Below are 24,551 nucleotides of genomic sequence, written 5' to 3'. Positions count from 1 at the left end.
AGTTTGATATGCACTAACAGATGCATGAGTCCAATGGAACCACGCCCGAGATCAGGATTCCAGGAGCCATTGGACATTTCTTCTGCCCCTTTACAATCTACCTTACTCCTCCCCTCTTCCAACAATCCTTAAAAAGTAGCCCATGTGCTTTCTGCCCCATAGGCATGTTTATATTTTGTAGAACATTCTGTATGAGATTGTAAGGTGTGTTCTCTTGTATTTGGCTTCTTTTGCCCCACATTTGGCTTGTTCTCAGTAAGGATGCATATTTATCTGCAACTTTGTTTATGTGATTCTTTGCCTACTCATATGGGATTCATATGAAATGGCAGTGCCATGGGAGCTCCAGCACCAACTGCAGTGTCTCTTAGTTGGCAATCAATAAAGTTTTGTGGACTGGTTACAGTTGCAAACAGTGATGTTGCTCTGTTCTTTAGAGACTTGCCCAAAGGGAGCTATTTCATATCTACCTACTCAAATTTGGAATATGATTTGAGTTCATGGTGTCCTCCTGGGGGTGGGCTACCAGTATTTTGGAGAGAAGGCTGTTTAACGTTTTATGAAGACCAGCTCATTTTAAAAAGCCCCTCTGCTATAGTCACAGAGCATCACTGTGTTAGCCACTCCGGTCATTTGAACAGCAGGGTAAGATCCTGGCCATTCTGTGGCTGCCCTGTCTGTTCTTGTCATCCTGCACACCCTGGGATGCTGCCCTAGCAGGTGGACATTCTTCCTCCAATTAGAGTTGTTGGCTATCCCTAGCTAGCCTCCGGCCAGCTGCCACACTGTCTCCCTTGTTTATCTCTTTGCCTGACAGTTGCTGCTTTGCCCTCATTTGCCTAGTGGGTACCAGAGATGACAGCAAAGCTGACACACAAGATGCTTGGTTAGGAAGCTATAACTGGTCACAGCAGGTACCAAGGCCCTGACATCAGCGGGCAAGGACAAGCAATTAAGCTGGGATTGATTTTCTCCCTGCTTAGAGCAGCTCTGAGCCAGCTTTCTACAATCTTACTTTATTTGTCATCATGGCAGTCATCATTATTATTAGTGGTTCTGGGGATGGAACTTAGAGCCCCACTCGTTAGCTAAGCCAGCTTATGAGATGAGAGAGTTCTAGGTTCTGGGTTTGCTCTCCATTCCCCCCCTCTGCATCCAGTAATTAGTTTTGATGTTCATTTGCTTGCCTTTAAAAGCAATGCTGATTCTAAACAGCCACAGAGTTCTTTATATATGGCCGTAGTTTACAGGCGCTGACCAGGGACTCAGCGCAGCAAACGGAGTGACAGATGGTCATTTTCTGAGAATTTAACAAGGGGACGTTTACCTCTCTTGAGCTCATGGTGTCAACAGAGCTGGGAGTAACTCTGACTTTGCTGACTGATTTCAGACCATCAGCATCACATCCCCAGGGGCTAGTTATCAGGGCAGAAACACATTACCAACTCTAGCCAATCTATGCCTGAACTTTAACAAGACCCCAGGGGATCTGTGAGAAGCCTGTGAGCTGAGGATTGTCCAACTCCTGGCTGTCCACAACACTGGGAGACCAAACCATACTAATGTTCAGCCCTCTCACCCCCGAGTTACACGTTTGCTAGTCAAATATAACTTGTCTGGTCCATTTGATACACTTTGCCACACTCCCCCCCCCTTATGTGTGTGTGTGTGTGGTATGTGTAAGCCTTTCCCTCCCCCCCCCCCCCCCCCCCCGTATATGTAAGTCTATCTGTGTGTTGTTCACAGATGTGGCTATCCCTGGGTTACAGCATGCACATGGACAACCTCTGTGTGTTTGTTTTTAACCTTCTACCTTGTTTGAGACAACACATGAATAAGGAAGGACAGCTCTTAAGCTTCTAGAGAGTCCCCTCTTGCTATCTTCCACCTTCCATCTTCCTGTAGGAGGATGCTGGGCTTTCAGACACTTTTGTTACTGTGTCTAGCTTGTATGTGGGTACTGGGAATACAAACTCAGGTCATCAGGCTTATGAAACAAAGACTTTCACCCACTAAGCCATCTTCCCAGCCCTCACCTTGATACATACTTTGTATCTCAGCCCAGGGCCAGAGAGATGGAAGGACCCAAACAAAGTAACAAAGCTAATTAAAATCAAAGCTAGACTTAGAGCCCAACACTGTGTTTCCCAGGACCCCAGAGTCCATGATATCATTCACCAAAGCACAGCGTCTTGGGGCTTCCTGCAAAACAAAGTCTACTAACACATAGACTGGAACCATACTTCCTCCAAACAGGAGTAGTCATTGAACATCTTCAATGTGCCAGGGACCTTTTAAGAAACTGGTGACACACCAGTGTACACTAGAGTCCTTGATCTTCTGGCACAGGGATAATTTGAGGAGTCAGACACTTAACAAGCCAGCAAGAATACAATGTTATCAGGTAATAAATAAATAAATAAATAAAATAAAATAAAAACAGCCAGTAGAGGGAAGGTGGGCCTCTTGGGGCAACAGTGAGGCATGTCCAAACACCAAAAAAATCTCATCCTGAAAACCAGTAGGAACAGGACTCTCCACCCCCATCCCCCACCCCTGCTCCCTGACACAGGCCTGAATGTCCTGGCACACACCACCTCTGCCACCCTTGAGGTGGTCACATAGCCTGGCAGCCAGATTACAGGTTAAACTTCCTTTTTGCTGATAAGGTTATGTCCAACAAGCGCCTAGAATTCCTCATCATGCAAATGAGGCATTCCCAGCACCTTAGCCCCAGCCAATGATGTACACTCACCCTGAAAGGCTCCACCCACTCCCCAAAGGTTTAAATAGCCTTTATTCCCCTTTCCAGCTGCCATTAAACAAGCTGCTCAGTGAACTCGCTGTGTCCCTGCCTTGTTCTTTCTCTCTTCTTGTTGCTGATCACACCATTAATGGAGGGAGGATGGAGTGGGAACAGCAGTCTCTCTGATTGTGTGCCATGGGCAGAGAAGTGGAGGAGAAAGGAGTAGGGTGATGTGGTTATCATTTGAGGGGAGAACAGTATTATTAGGGTGAACAGCAAGGACAGAAGCTGGGAGCTGGGGACAGGTCAGACCACTGGTCATCTTAGCCTTATTAGTGAACACCAGGTGTGTGTGTGTGTGTGTGTGTGTGTGTGTGTGTGTGTGTGAGAGAGAGAGAGAGAGAGAGAGAGAGAGAGAGAGACAGAGAGAGAGACAGAGACAGAGAGAGAGACAAAGAGATAGAGATGGAGAGAGAGAGAGAGAGACAGAGAGAGATCCTATGTTAAAAAAAAAAAAAGATAGATTATTCCTGAAGAATGACACCTGAAATTGACCTCTGGGTTCCACATGCATGTGCACACATGCTCATGTAGGTCCACACGTGTGTGTGTGTGTGTGTGTGTGTGTGTGTGTGTGTGTGTATGTGTGTGTGTGTGTGTGTGTAGCCACATGAACATACATATACATGCACCAAAAATAAAATTTAAAAGCGTTTCTGATGCACAGCTGGGCTGGCAGCTACTGACTCCAGGAGGCTGATCTTCCTTTAAGCACTTTCTAGCAATTCACTCCCTTAGCCCTGTGCTTATTCCCAGTGCTGCGGATCAGATTATTACCCAGAGCTGTTATGAAGCTTATCAGTGTCACCCAGCACGTGGCTACTGTGACCCCAGGCACGCATGTTGCTGTCTCTTAGGCACAGGTCTACTTGGTGAAGAGTAAAAGCAAGCCTGCCCTACTGTGTGCTCTCACATGGTTCCTGATGTCCCCGTGCCTTCTGTGTTATGTTCCATGCATCAGCGCCTGGCTTCTGAGACTGCTACCTCAGTGCGTTGTTTTGCCGACCCCCATCCATGGCCTGATCATCTTATCACTCTGATCCACCTGCCCAGAATACCTTCCCTTCCTTCCCACACAACTCAAGTTTAATCCTTCCCTGCTGGGTTCAAGTGCCCCATGCTGGCTCCCCTCCCTGAAGATTCAGGCCACCTTGACCTCTCCCCTGCTAAGCACCAGAAGCCTCAGCATGCTTTTTGGAATTTGATGACACTTAGGTTTATAAATTATGTCCTGTCATCTCCTCTCATTCCTGAAGTGGTAGCTCAGCTACCCTAGGGGAGCAACCAAATCTTATGTTAATTAAAAAAACATTTCCATTATCAAGTCCTATGGTACGGGCTGGGAATGTAGTGTTGATTATATGGGAGAATAGCATGTTCCTGCTCAATCAGGGCCACAGGTCCTGTTACAGAACCAGAGCCTTCCCTCCCCACCCTGGTCAGCAGTGTACAATGTAGTTGAGCATCTTACAGAATTGTCTTCTCTGACCCGAACGGATCTTTAACGTGCTCTCCAGTGAACTGGAGCCTGAAGTCTAAACCCCTCAGTGTGGGACAGAGAACATCTCTGTATCTTGGCTCTGCCATTTCTTGGCGGTGGCCAGATCGCTTGATTCGCCTGGGTCAGTTTCAAGTCCTTCCAGCGTGGTTCACTATCTCTGTCCGTTGTTTGGGGGAAACTAAGAAGATGGCTTTTCAGTCTTTAATGAGCCCTGGGAGATAACTCAAATGAGGACCTGAGGTTTTGATCCCTGGAACCCACATTAAAAAAAAAAAAAAAAAGCTGGAGTTGATATGTGTACAATGCCAGTGCTGGAGGTGGACACAGTGGACCTCTAGATTAGTTTAATCAGTAAAGTCCAGTATGAGACCCTGTCTCCAAAAACAAGGTGGACCACTCCTGTGTACTAACATCTAGGGTTGATTGGCCTAAAGTGTCCTGATGTAATTGTAACTACTGGGATTTTCCTATGTGCCCACCTAGTCCTGTCCCTTACTTTAAATAAGGAATGGTCAAATGCTTCTTGTGAACGCCTGGGTGTTTCCTCCTTCTCAGTTCTTCCTTCTTTCTGGAGCGATCGCTCTACTCTCCCAGCCCCAGGCAGATGCCATCTTTCCTTTCAAAATCAGACTATGCATGTCCTAGGCCTTTAGTCGGCACTGTCCTATACTGTAGCTATTTGTATAGACATCGCATTTTCCTTTCTTTAGCTATCTTTAATAGCTCAATGAAGACCACTGATAGTATCAGTGAGTCAGGTATTAAGACACTTAGCCTAAGAAAACAGGATGACCTTAACCTGGTTCTGTGACAAGGCAAGGACACAGCTGTCATCATGTGGTGATTTACTGAGCTGTGTTCTCTCTTCTCTCTTGGTGGCATGTCGGGGTCAGGCAACCCGCAGCCAGGCTGCAGGGGGAAGACCCTACAGATGGTTCCTCCCCAGTTCTTGCTCTCTTCCAGGGCACACGATGAGGTGGAGGGGCCCTGGCCCAGGGTGATGGCTCACACTCATGATCTACAGGGAGTCTAAATTTTATCTGTAGCCAGGAGGCCCAGTTTGATTTTCAGAACATTTCTGTTGCTGGGAGGAGCTGGGAGCTGGCCTTAGGACAGACACCAAGGAAGAAGAACTGTGGCTGTGGCTGGAATAACTCAGTTTTCAACCCACATGCGCATGCCTGTCCTGGTACTGTGTGTTTTACACAGTATGCGCCACAGACTGGCTTCAAACTTACTATGAATTTGAGGATGAGCTTGGATTTTGTTCCTCTTCCCTCTACCTTCCAAGGGCTAGAATTATGGGTGTGTACAGCCCCGTCTGCTGGCTAGTTTTGAGTCAATTTGACACAAGCTAGAGTCATTGGATAGAAGGGAACCTCAACTGAAAAAAAAAAATGCCTCTATAAGATCAGGCTGTAGGCAAGCCTGTAGGGTATTTTCTTCTTAGTGATCCATGGGGGAGGGACCAGCCCATTATGGGTGGTGCTGTCCCTGGGTAGGTGGTCCCGGGTTCTATAGGAAAGCAGTCTGAGAAAGCCATGGGGAACAAACCAGCAAGCAGCACCCTTCCATGGCCTCTGCATCAGTTCCTGCCTCCAGGTTCCTGCCCTATTTGAGTTCCTGTCCTTCGGTGAAGAACAGTGACATGGAGGCATAAGCTAAATAGACCTTTTCCTTCTCAACTTGCTTCTGGTCATGGGGTTTCAGCACAGCAATCGTAACCTCAGGGATCTTCCAGGATTGCTCTCATTACCACCCCCATCTCATTGATGCAGGCGGCTTTCTCCTGCCCCAGATTCAGTCACACTTGTCCACTGACTCAGGCTCTCTAGACACGGAGTCCTGTAATAACTTTGCTTTCCATTTGTAAGTCAGGAAAACCAAAGCAACGAGGTCCTCTGCCTGAGAGAGTGCATAAGTGATGAGACCAAGCAAAACCACCATCCTATCAACCATGAGATGTCTTCCGGAGGCCCAACAGCCAGTTGTGCTGAGGTGGCACTGTTTTCCTTAAAGAAAAGCTTCAGTCACTGACTCCCCAGTGTGTCCTGTGGAACTCTTGTACTTACTTAAACTCCCTTGGGAATGATTAAGGTAAAAAAAAAAAAAAAACCACTTTTATTAAAATACCCAAATATTAAGCTGCTCGCAATGATGCACTCCTTTAATCCCAGCACTTGGGAGGTAGAGGCAGGTGAATCTCTGTGATTTTGAGGCCAGCTTGGTCTATAGAGCGAATTCTAGGATGGCCAGAGCTGCATAATGAGACCCTGTCCTGAAAAAGAAACCACACGCACGCACGCGCACGCACGCGTGCGTGCACACACATACACACACACATCTAAATGTAAAAAGTTATATGTATAAATATCTATATATGTTTATATACTATTTTCCTTCTTTACTGTGCTGACATGTACACTGATAAGTTGGTTGGTGCCTCTGAGAACAATCAAGGCAGCAGTCCCAAGCTGTATTAGCTGCTGTCAATTTCCTCACTGCTATGTAGCTGTGGTTAAAATCAACAGAGCATTGTTTTAACACTGATATTTGGTAAAACCTGACCAATTCATTAGATCTTAATAACTCAGTAAAATCCCTTTTAATAACCATGTCAATAGACAGAATATATAAAACAAAACAAGATAAAACAGGACACTGCTGGACTCCCTGAGGTGATGGCCTAAAGCATATGCATCATTATCTGACTCACAAGCTAAGTGTTTTTTTACAGAGTGGGATTCTTACTTGAAAAAACAATGGACAGGGCCTAGGGAGTGTGTGGCTCAGTGGTTAAAACGCTCGTGCAAGTGTGAAGGCCTGGCTCCGATTCCTCAGAATGTGCATGAAGCTGAGCAGAGTAACACCTGTCTCACCCCAGCGTGCCTACAGGAGGATGAGTGGTAGGTACAGGCATCCCTGCAAGCCTGAAGGTCAGCTAGCCTGTGCCACAGTGACCAACAAGGGACCTTGTTTCAAACAATGCGGGAAACAAAGGACCAACAGCTCAGGTTACCCCCCTGACCTCTATACACCTGCACTATACACACCTGGTGGTCACACACACACCTGGTGGGCAAAAAGTGTCTGTTACTGGAGATAAAAACCCAGATTTTCCAACTCTTTTTGTTCAGTATTCAGCACCTTTCTGGACTAGAGCATTCTGGTTGCCTCAGATATTTTTGCTCTCTGAGCTCTCCTCTCTTCTGGCATTCTTCTCATGTGTGACTATGTGAGGGCAGATTCTCTTCACCTACTGAAACGGTGTATTGCATCATACTGGATACAGAAACAGATCCAAATCTCCAGCTGTCTTCTGTTAAAGATACCCGGGAAAGTGCAAAATGATGTCCTTCATAAAATTTTACCCTGTTTTAGAAAAGATGCTTAGTTAAAAAAAAAAATACTATATATGCTAAGGTATGGTGGATTAATTTTGAAATAAATAAATAAATTTTTGAATATTCTCTTTTCATTTTGATGTAATATTGACAGACATAAGCCCCATTAACAAATGCATTTTGGTATCCTCAGCTATTTTGAAGCATATAAAAATGATTTTAGCTAGGGGAGTGAAGGAGGGAACGGGAAGATACAAGTGAGGGGATAACAATCAGGATGTAATCTGAATAAATTATAATTGAGAAAGAAAGAAATGATTTCAGTGTCCCTAGTATTGTACAATTCTGGGACCACAAACCCAGAAGCCCTACTAGTTACAGTAATTTGGACCTCTTTCCTTTAATAAGGAAATAGTTGATTTAGAAAAAGCCTAGAGAATTCAAGTTAAGACTTTGCAGCAGGGGGGAAGCTTGCTACTGCCTCCCTCAGCCAAAGGAAGGACACACAAGGATAGAGCTCAGTGTTCTATGTCCAGGGAACTCTTTCTTTGTGCGTTTAGGCAGGAGCTGCCGTGGGGCCGACAGGTCTCTCTGCCAGCATCTTCTGAAGTTGTTACAGCCCCACTGGCCTCACATCGCTTTAGCCAGTGACCACTGAAGTCCTTTCTTTAAGCTTCTCTTCCCGTTTCAGGATGCATGGTACAGCCTTTCACAGAACGGCTCTCTGACATAGCCAGGGATGCTCGTGAGATCTCATGCATCTCCTTGGCTCTCTTCAGCTCACAACATAATGCTGGGTGTCAACACCCATTTCCCACAAGACTGCTAAGTGACTGGTTAGGATGAAGATTTTGGGCAGAAACGCTTTGTTTACAACAGTGGTTTCTCTCTACCCTACTGTCTCCTCTCTCTGAATGGCAGTTTTCTCAAAGCATAAGCAGACCTCAGCTGGCTCCATGGGCCTATGCCAGCTCTATGGTTTCTTCCCTTTTGGAGGAACGACTTAACACGTTTGCACCCCAGTTTTGTATGTAGGGTGTATCTAGACTGTTTTAATGTAGAAGCCTCCAACAGACAGAATTTTGCCCAATTTTTGGCCCCCTTTCTGTGGGGTGCTTATTGACAATGATCAAAGATACATCAACCACAAAGCAAAACTCAAAGCATTCATTCACCAGTGGGAAGTTGACTAACCCATGGCAATCTGATATATTTAATTTAGTTATTAACTTATATTTAATAGTTACTTTCCCCATTTTTGAAATTTCATATTTATTTTCTCTCCTCAATATATACATATATATTTTAGACAAAACCTTGCTATGTAGTCCAGAACAGCCCTCATTCTGTGATATTCCTGCCTCAGCCTCCCAAATGTTAGAATTGCACACGTGTGCCACCACACCTGGCTCTCCTTGGGTCTTGAGAATCAACTGCTCATCTTCTTTCTCATGTGGCTCTGTGTGCCTACTGGCCTTGCTTTCTTTTCACTTATCTCCACACTGATCCTGGTACCTTCATAGCTTTTCTGGCATCAGCAGGTTAGAACATCTGAGTTACCTGGTGTGTTTATTTGTCATCTACAGTGGTTTTTGATGTTCCCTGTAAACCCGTAACTGAGGCCAGATCTCCAGGAATTAATTGAAAAGGTTCATGAAGGAAATGGTGGGTAAATGTGAAACTGCTGCAAAGATCACTTCTTATCAGGTGGAAGTTTGGTTCTAGCTTGAGAGACCTGAGTGCAGCTAATGAGGACGAGGAGGGGGATGCAGTGGGGTGCGGGTGGCAGGGCACATTACAGTGACTCCTATATTTGTTTGAAAACATATTTTAATTCCTCCATCTACAAATTGCGATTTTATGAAACTCAAGGGCTTTTAAAAAGTAATTTTACTTATTTTTTATGTGTATGGGTGTTTTGTTGTCATGTATGACTGTGCACCTTGTGTGTGCCTAGTGTCGCAGAGACAAAAAGAGTGCATCAGATCTCCTGGTACTGGAGTTACAGATGGTTGTGAGCCTCCATGTGGGTGCTGGGAATTGAGCTTGGGTCCTCTGGAAGATCAGATTAACTATGTTATCAGCAGCTGAGCCCCTGATTTAGGATTTAGGACTTTGAAATAGAGCTCTCAGGATCCTTCCCCCTCCATTTTTGTTTTGTCTGAAGCCGGGTCTTACTCTGTAGCCCAGTGTGGCCTTGAACTTGCCTCCATGCTGCTCTCTCAGCCTTCCCAATGCTAGAGTTACAAGCATGATCCACCATGCCAGGCAAGTTGTCAGGATGCTCCTACACACATCTGAGGAACTAATGGCTACTTGGCTTTGACACATCCTCATTCTTGAAGAATACTCTGACAAGTGAGTTTCTGCTTCAGGAAGCACTGCACACACCCACCCACCCCATACACACATTTTCTCATCCAGACCTGACTAAGTGTGTGAAATAGACTACTGTTTTGAGCTTACCTCCCCAAGCTGTTATCCAAGGCAGTGTGTAGGTCATGGCCAAGATCAGCCCATCGAGAAGCTGGGTACCGTCCAAACAAGGCATTCTTGAAGTTGCATCTGACTAGGTGAGTGAGCGCTTCACCCCAAGCCCCCGAGATTGAAGATTTATGAACATATGTTGGGCGAGAAGGCAAAGGGCTCCCCCCAGGGAAGGTGAAGAGGGCCTCAGACTGCAGTGTCAGTACTATCTCTGTCTAACTCACCCCTCCCGAGTTAGACAACTGTGTATTTTACATAGAAAACAATCGGTCAAAGACTAAGCATTTCATCCAATCCCACCTTCTGAAACTATGACATGTTAACTGGATAACGCACAGCGCGAGATCAGCAACATTACAACACAGCCAATTGGAATCAGTTAAAACACAGCTTGTACAAGTGTAACCAAGCTTTTACTGGGACTGCACGGCCTTCAGAAGCCCCCTCTCCGCCGCCCCACCCCCCGCACTGGGAGTGAGTCAGGGAGGCATGTCAGTGTGGCTCCAGTCAACACAGGACAGAGCCACAGGAGTGCTGTGCTGTCTCTCTTGGAACAGGGAGTGCGAGCTCAGGTTGATCCAGAGTTCTTCCCTGTTGGGCCAAAGCAGGACACCTGGCTCGACCCATTAGTCAAGGTGACAAGTGGACACAAGTTTCCAGCCATTGGCATTCATGGCTGTGGGTTAGATTTTTTTTTTTAAGTCACATTAAGGGGGAAATGGCACAGATCTTCCTATGTACAGCCCCATTGCATTGTTACAATTTCTCGTCAAGAAGTATCACTTCTTAAAGGAAGAAAAGGGAAGGGGAAATGACATGATTACATAATAGTCTCCAAAAAAGTAAAGCATTGTTATTTGTAAAAGCTATGTGACTTCTTGGTATAACCTTTAAAAAAGAGCTACTGCCAGCACTGTCTTAGAATGCTGCGGCAGAACGTTTTTCTTGCTTCTATACTGTGTCTCACACACACAACCTTCTTTGAAATTCACGAGCACTAAAGCCATCTTAAACAGCAAGATAAAAAGGTAGGACATAAAAAAAAAATTAAAAAAAAAAAAAAAAGAAAGAAAGAAAGAAAAAAAAATTCCATCTTAGTATTTTCTGAGCTGGCCATTTTTTTTTTTTCCTCAAACACTAGGATATGACCAATGTCGATGCACAAGCCCTCACTTACCTGTGCTCCCTTCTCCTAGCTGTACCCAGAACGATGCTGCTGTTTATCAAGTCGCGGCAAGAAGCTGCGCCGGGATGATCTGCTGTTCGGCATCCCTCGAGGTCCAGAGTCTACCGGACCCACAGGTCTCTCCTGATCCAGGAGGTGGCAGGGACATGGCTGGCAAACAAGAGACAGAGATCCGTGAAGAAAGCAGCACGAATCACTTGGACAAGAAGCAGAACCCTTGTAAGGAAGAAGAAAGCATGGCCTCGGGGGCTTTCAGGTCACCTGATTCCTCCCCAGACAAATTCAACCACTCGTGGTCACCCCAGGCAGTGGCCAATCATGACTCTGGTGCTTCCAATTCTGAGAATCCTCTAGACGTTAAAGAGATGAGACAGATGACAGACCCTTACAGTTCAAACAGCTCACAAGAAAATCCCTTTAATTCAAATAACGCTACTGAAAAACAGGATGTATGTCAGCACAGGACAGTGCATGCCATCGTCCCAGGGTTAACTGGTGATGGCATGGGCAACGAAGGAGCTAATGATGCGGGTGTTACCGTTAGTCATCAAACCCCAAAAGCACCGAAATACATCAGTTTTAGTCTTCCGCTGCCAGAGGCAAAGGCAACCCTGGGTCCTTACCCAGGTGACGGCAACTCCGTCGACATGCAGCCTGGCTCCCAGGTTTCCAGCGAAGACTCTGACAGTGACTATGAACTTTGCCCAGAGATAACCCTAACCTACACGAAGGAGTTTTCAGATGATGACCTGGAGTATCTGGAATGTTCCGATGTTATGACGGATTACTCTAATGCGGTTTGGCAAAGGAGCCTGCAGGGGACTGACCGAGTTTTTTTATTAGAAAGCGATGACGAAGAGATGGAATTCAGTGAGTGTGGTCTGGGTGGGTGTGAGCATTTCCTCAGAGAAATGGGTTGTGGGCCTCGGGTGTCAGGTGACATGGGGCCTATGAATGCCACCACTGGCTTCTGTAGTTATCACTCACAATCCCAGGAAGTGGGGGTCAGAAGCAGCGGCACCTCCAGGCACAGTCCCTTAACCCTGCACTCAGGAATGACTCTTACCCTGGGACCTCACCAGGATGGGACAGCTAAAATGACTGAGCCGGGGAAGCCTCCACTCTCTACTGCTTCCGAGGCTGTTGAAAATGATTGTTCAGGAATTCGGGGAGAAACCAGAGACAACCCTGAAGCAGGAGAGGAATTCTCCGGTGACAAGCTACAAAGCATGGATAAGGCACAGACAGAGGCATCGGTGCAGCCCTCGTCTGGGGCCTCAGAGAAGTCAGAGGAGAGGCAGGGTCTGGAAAGCCTGACTGGGGACCGATCAGATGAGAAGCACCAGGGCAGCAGGAAGATTGCCCCGAGACCCATCAGGGTGAGGCAGCCAGGAATGAAGGCAAATGCCAAAAAACAGCTGCTGAAAGACAGTGCCCCAAAAGGCACTTTTGATCCCTTCTCCAAAGAACCGACTAGGCACCCCTTAACTGGGAGCTATGGACAAGAGCCCACTCACACCAAGGCAGGAACTCCTGGCTGGAATTCCCACTTCCATGAAGAACTGTGTATTCCACTTCCTACAGAGCAAGACTCCAAACCCCCTCGACCTCCAGCAGACTCATTTCCAAAGGAAGGGGACACAAGTTTTGGGGAATCAAGGGGACTGGTTAATAAATTATTTGAAGCAAGCCAGATTCCAGACCAGACTGACCATCTTCAGGTAAGACCTGTTTTTGAAAAACTACAAGTGGAAAGGTGTGTGTGTGTGTGTGTGTGTGTGTGTGTGTGTGTGTGTGTGTGTGTATGTGTGTGCTTTCTTCATTTTGCACTCACAATTCTTATACTATAATGTAAATCAAAATGAATATTCCAGGGCTTTCGGGGTACTCGCAAATGGCAGCTGCTGTTTCTGCAGTAAGGAAGGAAATCTGGCTTTGAAAAAAGGCTCAGATAAACCCTAAGCCATCCTAATTATAGCAGAAGAGTGACAGGGGTGAGAGGCACTAATGCGATTCTGGACAGCTGGAAAAAGAAACCCGATATTTTGCCTAGTGCATGTGTCTTCCCAGGCGGTGTGCTCCCTATTCTGAAAGTTTCTCAAGTAAATGGCCATGGTGTTGCCTTTAAAGGAAGGGGGAGCCCATTCTTTTTTGTCATTTTTTTTCCAGGTGCACTTCGAAAATGGTCAGCTTCAGCTTTAGTCAGAACTTACAGTGGAAGGGGCAGGATTTTGGTGGGACTGAAAAACTTACAGCATCCACTTGCCACAGTGGAGAAAGCAGGCAAAGAAGATCTTGCTCTTCAGTGGGAGGCTTCTCATTAGCTGTTTGCTTTATTTTGCTTTTCTTAGTCCACAGAACATAAAAGAGGCCAGGAAAATGGATTGCCCATTAATAATGACTTGGGTATGATTTCAGTGCTGATTTGAAAGATACAGAATTATAGGAATAATTAATGCATGGAGAATATTAGGTTTTATAAACCATTTGCATTTTTAATTATATAGTTTTACAACAAGTTCTGAGTAAGTTTTGGACTGATGTGTCTTATGGCCAAGGCTTGGCTTCTTGGAAACAAATATCTTAGAAATGTTTGTATGTATGTATGTTTGTATCCATGTATCTATCTACCCATCTAACTATATCTATCTACCTATCTCTACCATTATTATTATTATTACCATTTTTATATACTTCTTGTTATCTCTCCCCCTAAACTTGTAGAGAAGCCCATATACCGTATACTACTTGGGAATCTATGCCAGGAATCTGGCATATTTTTTAAATAAACACTTGAAATGAAAATACTACCTAATGCAAAATTATTGAACTCTATGCAAAGAAATAATAAAAAAAAATAGCACTCTGGGTTTCAAAAGGCCCTGTTATAAAATAGCTGAGATACAAAGGTCTAGACTTGAGCTCTCAGTGAGCCAGTGGCTCTATTCTGCTGGTGACACTGGCCAGATGGAGGCACCTTTCCTCCTTTCTGCAGGCTAACAAGCTTTGTGCACCGTGCCCCTTAAACATCCCACTTGCCAGCTCACACAGCACGGCCACAAGTCTGAGCACAGGACTGTGCGTGGAGGAGGCTTGGTGAAATGTTAGTTTGAAGTGTCAGTGTTAGCCTTTTCGCGTCATTAGACGCAGCATGCCCATTTCCAGTCATAAATGCCCTATCTTTTACAGCTAAGCACCTGCCTACAGTTGTGTGTGCAGGGAGAGCAGATTTCCTTGTTGATGACTTTTCCTATTAGAGGACGCAGGTGTGACAAGGTGGCTCAGGTGTGGTGAGTGGAGAGAGGGGGACGTTGTCAGTGTCGGCTTTGGACTCATCCCCATGAGAAGTAGGCTCTCGTCCTGTCAACTGTGCAAAGGAAGGAAGGGACCTCTGCTTTCCTCAGGTTTGTGCCCTGATCTGAACTGCAGATGAGAGCACCCATGGCCAGAAAGCTCACAGGCTCACTGAAAATGCATCGAAATAAAATGCATGGTCTCTGGGGACAAGCCCGCCATCTGTCAGAGGTCTTTGTGAATCAGTGTCCACCCTACCTTGACTGCTGTTTGTGGTGGGATTAAGTGATAATGGAGACCACGAGCTTCCCTGTTCAGAACTCCTATGGAAGGAACTGCATTTTCTGCAAGGCATGGGCCTGTGCCTCACCTTGCAGTGGTCAGCAGCAAAGCTGACCTTTCGCACAAGGGACAGCTAGAAACCCCAAAGGAACTTGGTCATTAAAGATCAGTTGTGCAACATTAAGCAAAAATGGGATGTTTGTACCAGTGACATTTCTTCTCTTTAGAGTAAAGCCAGAAGATTTTTGTCTGTAGGATTGGCATATGTAAAAATACAGCCTTGTGAAACATTTTTATTTAGTTATAAGAAATATATATATATATATATATATTTTTTTTTTTTTTACAAACTATGAAACATGGCCAACAGATAGCAAATGACTAATTATTGCCGCAGGTTTGACTTAGAAATATGGGAGCCACCAGGAATTAGATAAAACCTTGTATGATACGATGCAGGGGAAAAATGACTTTTTTCCATAACTAAGTCCAAAGACATTTTAAATATTTATTCTCTGACTCTTGAGGCTTGGACATCTAAGGAATTTGAATGATTTAAGCTCCTGTCTTAGGATCCATATTAGTAAGTTTTCCCACCTTTGAGTCTAGACTGAATAACTTACCTTGGGCTGTCTTTTTTGCAGGAAGCAAATGGCAGTTTATCATTTAGCGTTTTATCTTCATCTGTGCATCCAGTTTTAGCATTCTGAGGAAAAGTCCTGCCTCTAATTGCCCGTGTTATTCTGTAAGGGTCTCGCAGACTATCACTTGTCTGTCACATAAGTCTCCAGGTGCCTTTTCTTTCTGTCTTCCCCCGTCTCTTTCACAATGCAAAGCCATCTTGTTAGGCGTTGTCTCGAAAATAGTGACTGACCCAGGCTAGGATTGGAAAGCCCCCAGTTTCTCTACATTTATGGAAGATTCCAAAGCTCCTTCCAGTTTGGGAGTGGAAAATAGAGAAGAGTACCCCGGGCTAACTTGGGCCTCATCAAGGCTCACATCGCCAACTCTTCATCTTGCTTTTGAGCTCATGCTCTTGATCCAGGGCCTGAAAAATCTGCCCATCTTAAGTGTCTTTCCCCAGCCACACTGGAGTAAGCTCACCCATGCCTGCCTGGGTGCTCAGAAGTGCTCTGCCTGCCTCTCTTGGCCCCAGAGAGATTTGCATTTCTTTTTGAGGTTCTGAGACTACCAGTGTACAGCATGAATATGCAGCCTCAGGTCCTGGGAGGGAAGAGTCTTGCTGACAAGGAATGAACACTGACCATAGAAAGTGAGCAGAATTTGTTCAGTGCATGCTGTACCAAGCATTAGAGTCGTGGCTGCCACATAAAAGGCACTTAATCAAGCGAATAAGTAACCGCACAGTAGGAGATTAACTTGCCTGGTTAGGTAGGATCCTGATGATTGTTGACTACATTATAGTCTTTATTTTCCTGAGCATTCTTTCATTATCTCCACATATAAGATGCTGCTGTCAACCTTCCACAAACAGGATGCACATCCATCGACTCTTCTAGGCCTGGGGATGGGTTGGTTTATTCTAAAGCCTAGCTGCACAAACTGTGGGTCGTGACCACATAATGAATGTGGGGGTCAGGAAAAGTTTATCAATCAAAATAAAATATATTAATTACATTATACACACTAATGTAATTACATATAATATATACATAATATAATTATATTATATACATTCATATACCCCTGATACATCAATCAGGGGTTTTATGACTGTAGTGGCCCAAGGTGCATTGTAGGATATCACTGTAGCACCAGTTCCAAACACGCATGTGCTGTTTGTTCTGGACATCCCATCACACCACACAGCACCAACAAAGTTGCTGAAGCACCTCAGCTCAGATGAAAGCTTTTGTGGTGTAGGAATTTCAGTGTTTTTACCATATATAAAAAGTTTTCTGCTTGTATAGAAATAAGAATAAATATGGAAACCAAGGCTTTTCATATTTTCCTACTGTAAGTTTTCAGCACCAACAGAGCAAATTAGTGTATCTTTGGATTGGATTGTGTTATAATGTTTGGTCTTACTGACTTGGGTTTTAGAAAAAAAAAAAAGTAAAAAAATGAATGGGGGACTGTGGAGATGGCTCATCAGTAAAGTGCTTGTGGTGCAGGCATGAGGACAGGAGCTTGATCCCCTGCACCTGTGCAAAGGCAGGTGGGGGAGGGGATGGGGAGGGAGGGTGCCTGTAATTCTAGCACCGGGGAGATAGAGACAGAGAGGTCCTTGGGGCATGCTGGCCAACTAGTACAATTGAACCAGAAAGCAAAATTAAGTGCACGGCTGGAGAGATGGCACGGTAGTTAAGAGGACACACTGATCTTGCAGAGGACCTGAGTTCAAACTGGCTCACAGCTCAGGGGATCCTAACCTTTGGCCTCTGCAGGCGCCTGCACTCATGTCGTCATCCCCTCACTCATTCTCCACACCCCTCACACACGCACATAATTTAAAAACAATTAAAGTAACTCTTAGAACCACGAAGGTGGAGAGTGACTGAGGAAGATACTTGATGCTGGCCTTCGACCTCCACACATGTGCATGCCTATGCTGGCCTTCGACCTCCACACATGCACATGCCTATGCTGGCCTTTGACCTCCACACATGCGCATGCCTACCCCACACCATATGAATACACATGCACAACACAAATCCTTAAATGCTTAAATGCCTTAAATCAGGGGAGTGCTGTAAATAAAGGTGCGATGTGGGCTCTCTTAGAAACAACTCAAACTTGGCATAAACTGAGCAAACAGAGGAAGGGTCCTGTTTACCTTGAAACTCACCACCATGATGTCCCAACATTGCCTTAGCCAGACACCTCTTGGTGTCTTGATAAAAAGAAGTGGTTCAGTCTTGCCAGGAAATCAACCACAGGAGCTTACAGACCCCAGGGGACGTCGTGGGGGCAGGCGCCACTCCTGCTTGCTCATGAGGCTGGCCTCTCTAGGTTCTTGCTTTCTCTAACTTTGATTTCTCCTTTCAGAGAAAAGTCACAGCATTCTTGTCATCATTCTTTGTACAATAGCTCTCTGCCTCCTAGCTGCATTTTTACTCTCTGTGGTTTCAGAAAGAGGGCGTGCATAAGTGTCAAAAATTTAAGCCCCTCTGAGCAGTGCAATAAAATCTGTGTTATCTAGTTTTTGTCCATGTGGCTTATGAGCCATCCCTTTGTCCAATGAACCCATACTGTACCAATACTCACCCTGTTAGTCACTTAGTAGCTGTCTTGTAGTCGCTTAAGTAGTCTCTTAATAACGCTGTGGTCCGCAGTGCTTGTTCAGGTACCTTACTCACTAATCACTCCTGGGATATAGGAAGAGCAATGTTACACTTCAGAAACGCCAGAGGCCATCAACTGCTTCCCTGAAGTTGGAAGGCGGAAGTTTCCAACTTAATAAGGAAATGAAGTGGAAATTGCATGCCGATGTTCCAGAGCCGTGCAAATGACAACAAATGCTCCGCGAGCTTGTGAAGGTGGAAAAAGACATTTTGCTCATTATGTTCTTGTACCCCAGACGTCAAGCTCACAGCCTTGGCTGTACACGGTATAACAGAAAAGGCCCTGAGGTATAGGGTTTAGTGCTGCCCACAGCTGCAGACATCCACCAGAGGGCTCAGCATATATTGCCCATGAGCAAAGGGGGTACTATTGAACAGAGTGTGGCCATGAGCCCTCGATTTGTTCACTGCCCTGCTACTTTCTAACACTGAGGAAAATGACATAAACGTTCCCAGCTTCTGTTTTCTCTCCTGTAAGACAAATAGTGATGGTATCACCTCCAAAGTGTTAAACGAGGGGCTTGGAGGGATAGCTCTGCAATGAACAGCACTCGCTGCTCTTCTCGAGCAACAAAGTTGAGTTCCCAGGACTCATGTCAGGTGGTTCACAACCTCCTGTAACTCCAGCTCTGGGGAATCCTATCTTCTTCTGGCCTCCTCAGGCTCCAGGCACACACTTGGTGTACACACACACACACACACACACACACACACACACACACACACACACACACACACACACGTACTTAGTTAGACAAACACATAACATAATACAAATAAAGAAATCTTTTTTAAAAGCATTTGCATATCTCTAGAAGTTCAAGGCCAGCCTGCTCTACATCCCACGTTCAAGGCCAGCCAAGGTTACAGGTTTGACACCTTGTTTCAAAAAACAACACAAGCTGGGCCTTGTGGCACAGGCCTTTAATTCTAGCACGCAGGAGGCAGAGGCAGGTGGATCTCTGTGAGTTCGAGGCCAGCCTGCTCTACAAAGAGAGTCCAGGACAACCAGAGCTACACAGAGAAACTCTGTATTGAAAAACCAAAAACCAAAAACAAAACAAAACAACAACAAAAGTATCTGAAGGATTCAAGTTTACTTGTAAAGTGCCCAACACAATTAAATAAGTAATGACACTAGCACTTTTGTTTTATTATTTACTTCTTTTTTTTTTTTTTTTTTTTTTTTTTTAAACCTTTGGTTGTTAGACTTTGGCCATGCTGAGGATTGACTCTAAGGCTTTGCACAGAGTAAGCAAGGACTGTACCACTGAACTGCATCCCCATTCATAATGCATGCCTTACTAAAGCCTTCTTGAAGGCTAGCTACAAATGTTTTTATGCTTGGTATTTACTGAAGTTTTGTTCTGTTTTGAGGCAACTGTATATTCACATAAGAAATTATTCAGAATATCTCCACAATTAAGATCTCTCGTGTCTCCTTGAAGTACTCACTCTGCCCACGCCCTCTCCTCTATTCTCTGCTGATCTGTCCTCTAATCCTAAAATCCTAGACAAATTGAATCAGAAATGATATAATCTCCTGGGAATTATTTCTCTCTTAGCACAATTCCCAGGGATTCATTCATGTTGCGTGTAGCAGAAGCTCTTGCTAAGGAGTCTTCATGTGAGGTGTGTGTGTGTCCCCCGGAGTTTGCTTACTGACTTACTGGCTAAGACCATTCGTGTTGGTTTCTACTGTCTCGTTATCATGAATAAAGCATGTGTTAAGTCCCTACTTCTCTGTGACTAATGCTAGGTGTCCTGGTTTCATTCCTGTTGCTGTATAAAACACTTGGACGTAAAGCAACTTCGGGGAGAAAGGGCTTATTTTGCTTGGGAGGCAGTACAAGAATGAACATATCGAAGTTTGAAATCTGTGTTGATTGACCTGCAATGGGCAGGGTGCACTGTAGGTCTCTAGCAAATAATGTGGAGGGCAAGGAGGGCAGGAGAAATGAAAGCAGGTCACCCAAACCTTCTTGAAATACAGGCTTCCTATTCTGCATGGCAGATAACAACTGTTAAAACAGTGGCTCCAGAGGACTGATAAGGTGACAATGACAAGAAGGGCAGAGGCTGCTCTGGCTCATCTCACTCAGCACGTGGCAGTTGAGCCTCTTGTCAACACCACTCCAAGGCAGACCCAGAGAGGAACACAAGCATTAAGTTTTGTTTTCTATCACAAAGCCAGTTATAGCCCTTCTGCCAAGCACCATTAGCCGTCCTAGATGGGCAAGATCCTGTTCCGGCTCCCTGCAGTCAGCGGTTTCAGTGTAAATAAGCAAACAAAGTCAATGCTTACAGCCTTGGTGGTCTGCGGGTCATCTGCCTAGAACTTGAAGCTTCCGGTGCCTATCCCACTGAATCTGGTTTGCATTTAACCCCCATCCTCTAGGACAGTCCTGTGGGCACTGGGGTTCCAGCAGCCCCAATTGGCAGAGTACAGCATCTTTCCTAGATCAGAAAGATTTTAAGGGCGTGGGATGAAGAACAGTGGTAAAATGCTTGCCTGGCATGCTGGAGGCACTGGCTTTCACCCCAGCATGGCAATAAAAGTAAATGAATGAATGAATGAATGAATGGATGAATGAGTAAATGTGCTCCCAGAGCCCGAGGTCCAGCACTAATGCACACAGATGCTGGACTCAAAGGAATGGCACTTAGACAGGCTGACGGGGTCTGCAGGATCTTGATTCTACAGTGAAGACCCTTGGAGGAGACCACTGTCTCCAACATGACTCTTCTAACGATGTTGTCATCAGGAGCGTGAGTCCTCCTTCTTTCCCTTAGAGCATCCAGGCACCAGAGTGTGCCCAAAGCTGTGGCTCTGTTTTTTTTTTTTTTCTTTTTTTCCCCTCACTGCGTCCAGGCACCGCTGCACACTGGCTGAAGCAGGAACGGAACGGGTGAGGTCTGCAGGATCCTGGTCTGGCTAGGAGGACTGTGGGGAGGAGATCTTCTCTCTCTGAGGAGTCTAGTGTTACAGCTCTCTTAGCTCTCCCAGTGAAACAGCAGCTTGTGTGTTTTGTTCTGGGTGAACAAGAGCTATATGAACCTTGGGGAGTGGGAAGGACCTTCAGGGTGGGTGCATATCATTGGCTGGGCCTGAGATGTTTGGGATTTGTTATTTGCACGCTAGGCTAGTTAACTACTTCGAGAATTACTGAGTTAGGGGTCAAGACTATGCGCACCAGGGCACGTGGGCACAGAACAGGGATCCTTACTCCTGCTGGTCTCAAGATTGAGATTTTTGGCCTTTGGACCATGGTTCATGCCGGTTTCCCTGGTGGCACAGTCTCCCGTGCCCAAAATAAGTAAATATCTTAAGGCATTTCCCTCAGTACTCCTGGAATTTCCTGGGAATTCCCTGTGTTCTGGCATCAGAGAGTCCACTGTCAGGTGTGCAGTGAAGCTTGGATGTTGAGAATTTTTAAAGCTCTCAGCTGATTATCTAACCTCCAAGATGCAAGAGCCACGCCAAGCTTTAGAACTGCGGGTGGTGCCCTTTGAATACAGAGGCCCATTGTGCCCCAGAGATTTTTGATGTTAGCACTCTAGTCCCATGGCAGGGCCTGGGCATGGGTGGTGCCCTTATAGAAGCTCAGCTAGCTAAGACAACAACCCGGAAAGAGAATCCTGAAGCCCACTTGGCGTGAGATGCCCGGGCCATCCAGGGGCTTTGAGCAGAGCAGAGCAGAGGTACAGAGACCTGAAGGATAGATATAGACACCTCAAGACTTCCCAAAATTTTAGCCAAGGAACAAACAAAGCATTAGATTGGTTAGTACTGTATTTTTGTTTTTGTTTTTGTTTTTGTTTTTTGGTACTGCTTTTCTAATGGTGGTGATGGGGTTGTTCACATAAGTATGGCCAAGCTATGGTCCATGAGACACGTGCACCTTGGGATAGCTGTTGGTCTTCAGACCTGCGACAATTGGCTGAGGTACCTTTTATACCAGGTTCTCCCAGCATCCCTCAGTCCTTACCTGTTAGAGGGATGGCATACCCCACCCTCTACCTTGAATTTCCAGCCCCTAGCCCTGTTCCGGCCAAGCTGCTCCCAATAAGCCTGCATTTGAATACCTTAACACGCCTTGCTCATTTCACTGGTGAAAGAATACTTATTGATAGCTATCAATGGGGGCCCCAGGCAAAACGGTGCACTTAGTCAAAATAATCAATTGTACAGTTTCTTTCTTTTTCTTTTTTTTTTTTTTTAATTGTACAGTTTCTGCATATGAATCTTGTAGATAACAATGCTGTGCCTTCCTGGGATATACCTCACGTTCAACAAGACTTCACTTTACCCACAAGGACAGGGTGGGTCATTTGGAGAATAGATCATTTTAAAATCTGAGCTAACTGACTGGCAACTGTGATAGCATAAGGAAAGTATGACACGGAATGAAAACGCTGACCACCTCTCAGTTACAGCGAGAGCTGGTAAGGAGACTGGGGAAACAGGAACGGACCTCTGAGCCCTCTTAGCTGCTACCGAGGTGGGCCTCAGGGGGCTGCACATAGGCTCTTAGATACTCAACCAGCTGCCTACAACGCAGACTCGGGAACTAATCTCTTGATAGGGCCCAACTATCATGGCAAAAGCCAATAAAAGGTTCGTGTCTTCCTGCTTGAGAGTCTGTAATTTATTTCAGCTACCTATCCCCACCCCCCCACCCCCCCATCCCTACCCCACCCCACCCCACCCGTCCATCCCCACCCCCTGCCCCCATCAGCCAACCCTCCACCCCCCACCGAGCAAAATATTGCCTGGGAACCAACGGCAATCACGCTACTGTAGCCGTATCTCATGGCACCAACTCACTTTATTTGCTGTTCCCCTCAACTGACCCATTAAAGAGAGAGACCTCTTTGGGAGGGTCCAAGGGATTCCTTCAAGTTTGCTCTGAGTCTACAGGCCAGTTTTGAAGAGTGAAGGCTCAGCTCATCTATAATGAGATAAAGGCATCTGAGTCTTACCCTAGACCTGCATTTTTTTTCTTTATTCTTTTTTTAGTTGAAAATAGATTCTTCTCTCATATACTACAAGCCTATCACAGTTTCCCTCCCTCCACTCTTCTCAAGCTGTGCCCCCACCTCCCCTCTCCGCCCCCAGATCCAATCTCCCTCCCTCTGTTACCTCTTCAGAAAAGAGCAGGCCTCCAAAAGACAGCTAAAAAGGACAAAGTAAGATACAATAAGACAAAGCTAAAGCCCTCATATTGAGTCTGGACAAGGCAACCCAATAGGAGGAAAAGAGTCCCAAGTACAGGCAAAAACAGTCAGACATACACCCGCTCCCACTATTAGGAGTCCCACAAAACCCACCAAGCTGACAGTCACAGCTTACATACAGAGGACCTGGTACAGACCCATGCAGGCCCCGTGCTTGCCGCTTCAGTCTCCGTGCGCCCATGTGAGCCCTGCTTAGTTGACTCTGAGAGCTATGTTTTTCTGGTGTCCTCCATCCCCTCTGACTCCTACAGTCTTTCCTCTCCCTCTTCCACGGGGTTCCCTGAACTCCGCAGGGAGGGGCCTGATCGAGATCTCAATTTAGACTCTGCAGAATCAGACTTACATTTTTCTTAAGTTCTCTGAGTGGCTCTTGAGGGCAATGTTGCTTAGAAGCTACGTGCTTAATTAGGCAGATCTAGAGGGACTACTACAACCTGGGTGTTTCTGTAAAAAACTGCCTGGTACGGAAACAACGGGAAGAGTGGGGCATGCAAGGCTTACTCCTTCACCCTCAGAGGAGTAAGAGCCCCTCAGGGCTGCAACTTCTCTCCCCTTCCCAGATGGCTTGCTTTAAACAGCGCATTCTTCACCTGTCCAAGCAACTGAAGTTAACACAGACCCTGGTTTGTTGTAACTAATCCAGAACAGGTGGGTCATCTGCAGCTGAGCCTTATTTTGAGGAGAACAGCAACAGGGACTTGGCTGGTAGCAGAGGAAGCTGGAAAGAGAAGAGTCACTGGGCTCTGAGGGTCCCTGTAACTCCTCTCCTGCCACTAGCTTTGGTTGGAGCTAGATGCTAGGAATAAGCTTTATTGGCGTGCGCGCGCGCGCGTGTGTCTATCTCTCTCTGTGTGTATGTGTGTCTCTCTCTGTGTGTATATGCCTCTGTGTGTGTATGTGTCTCTCTGTGTGTATATGTGTGTGTGTGCCTCTGTGTGTGTATTTGTCTCTCTATGTGTCTATCTGTGTGTGTGTCTATGTGTGTGTGTGTCTATCTCTCTGTATGTATGGGTATGTGTGTGTATCTATCTCTGTGTGTGTATGGGTATGTGTGTGTCTGTGTGTGTGTCAGGGGTGGGGGGGGTGGGAATATTCCATGACTGATGAT

The 24,551-nt window shown here is 45.8% G+C and overlaps 1 protein-coding gene across 1 annotated transcript in view; it reads left to right on the top strand.

The window, feature by feature from the left end:
* Alpk2 (alpha kinase 2) overlaps positions 1-24,551 on the top strand; it is a 132,011-nt gene that overhangs the window by 32,069 nt on the left and 75,391 nt on the right. Inside the window, exon 4 of the mRNA XM_051163220.1 lies at positions 11,335-13,045. Coding sequence (XP_051019177.1) covers positions 11,335-13,045 — 1,711 coding nt within the window. The remainder of the gene's footprint in view (positions 1-11,334; positions 13,046-24,551) is intronic.

This window comes from Acomys russatus, chromosome 20, assembly GCF_903995435.1.
Source record: "Acomys russatus chromosome 20, mAcoRus1.1, whole genome shotgun sequence".
NCBI lineage: Eukaryota > Metazoa > Chordata > Mammalia > Rodentia > Muridae > Acomys > Acomys russatus.
Note: the sequence above shows the minus strand (reverse complement) of the source record. Positions and strands in the feature narration are given on the sequence as shown.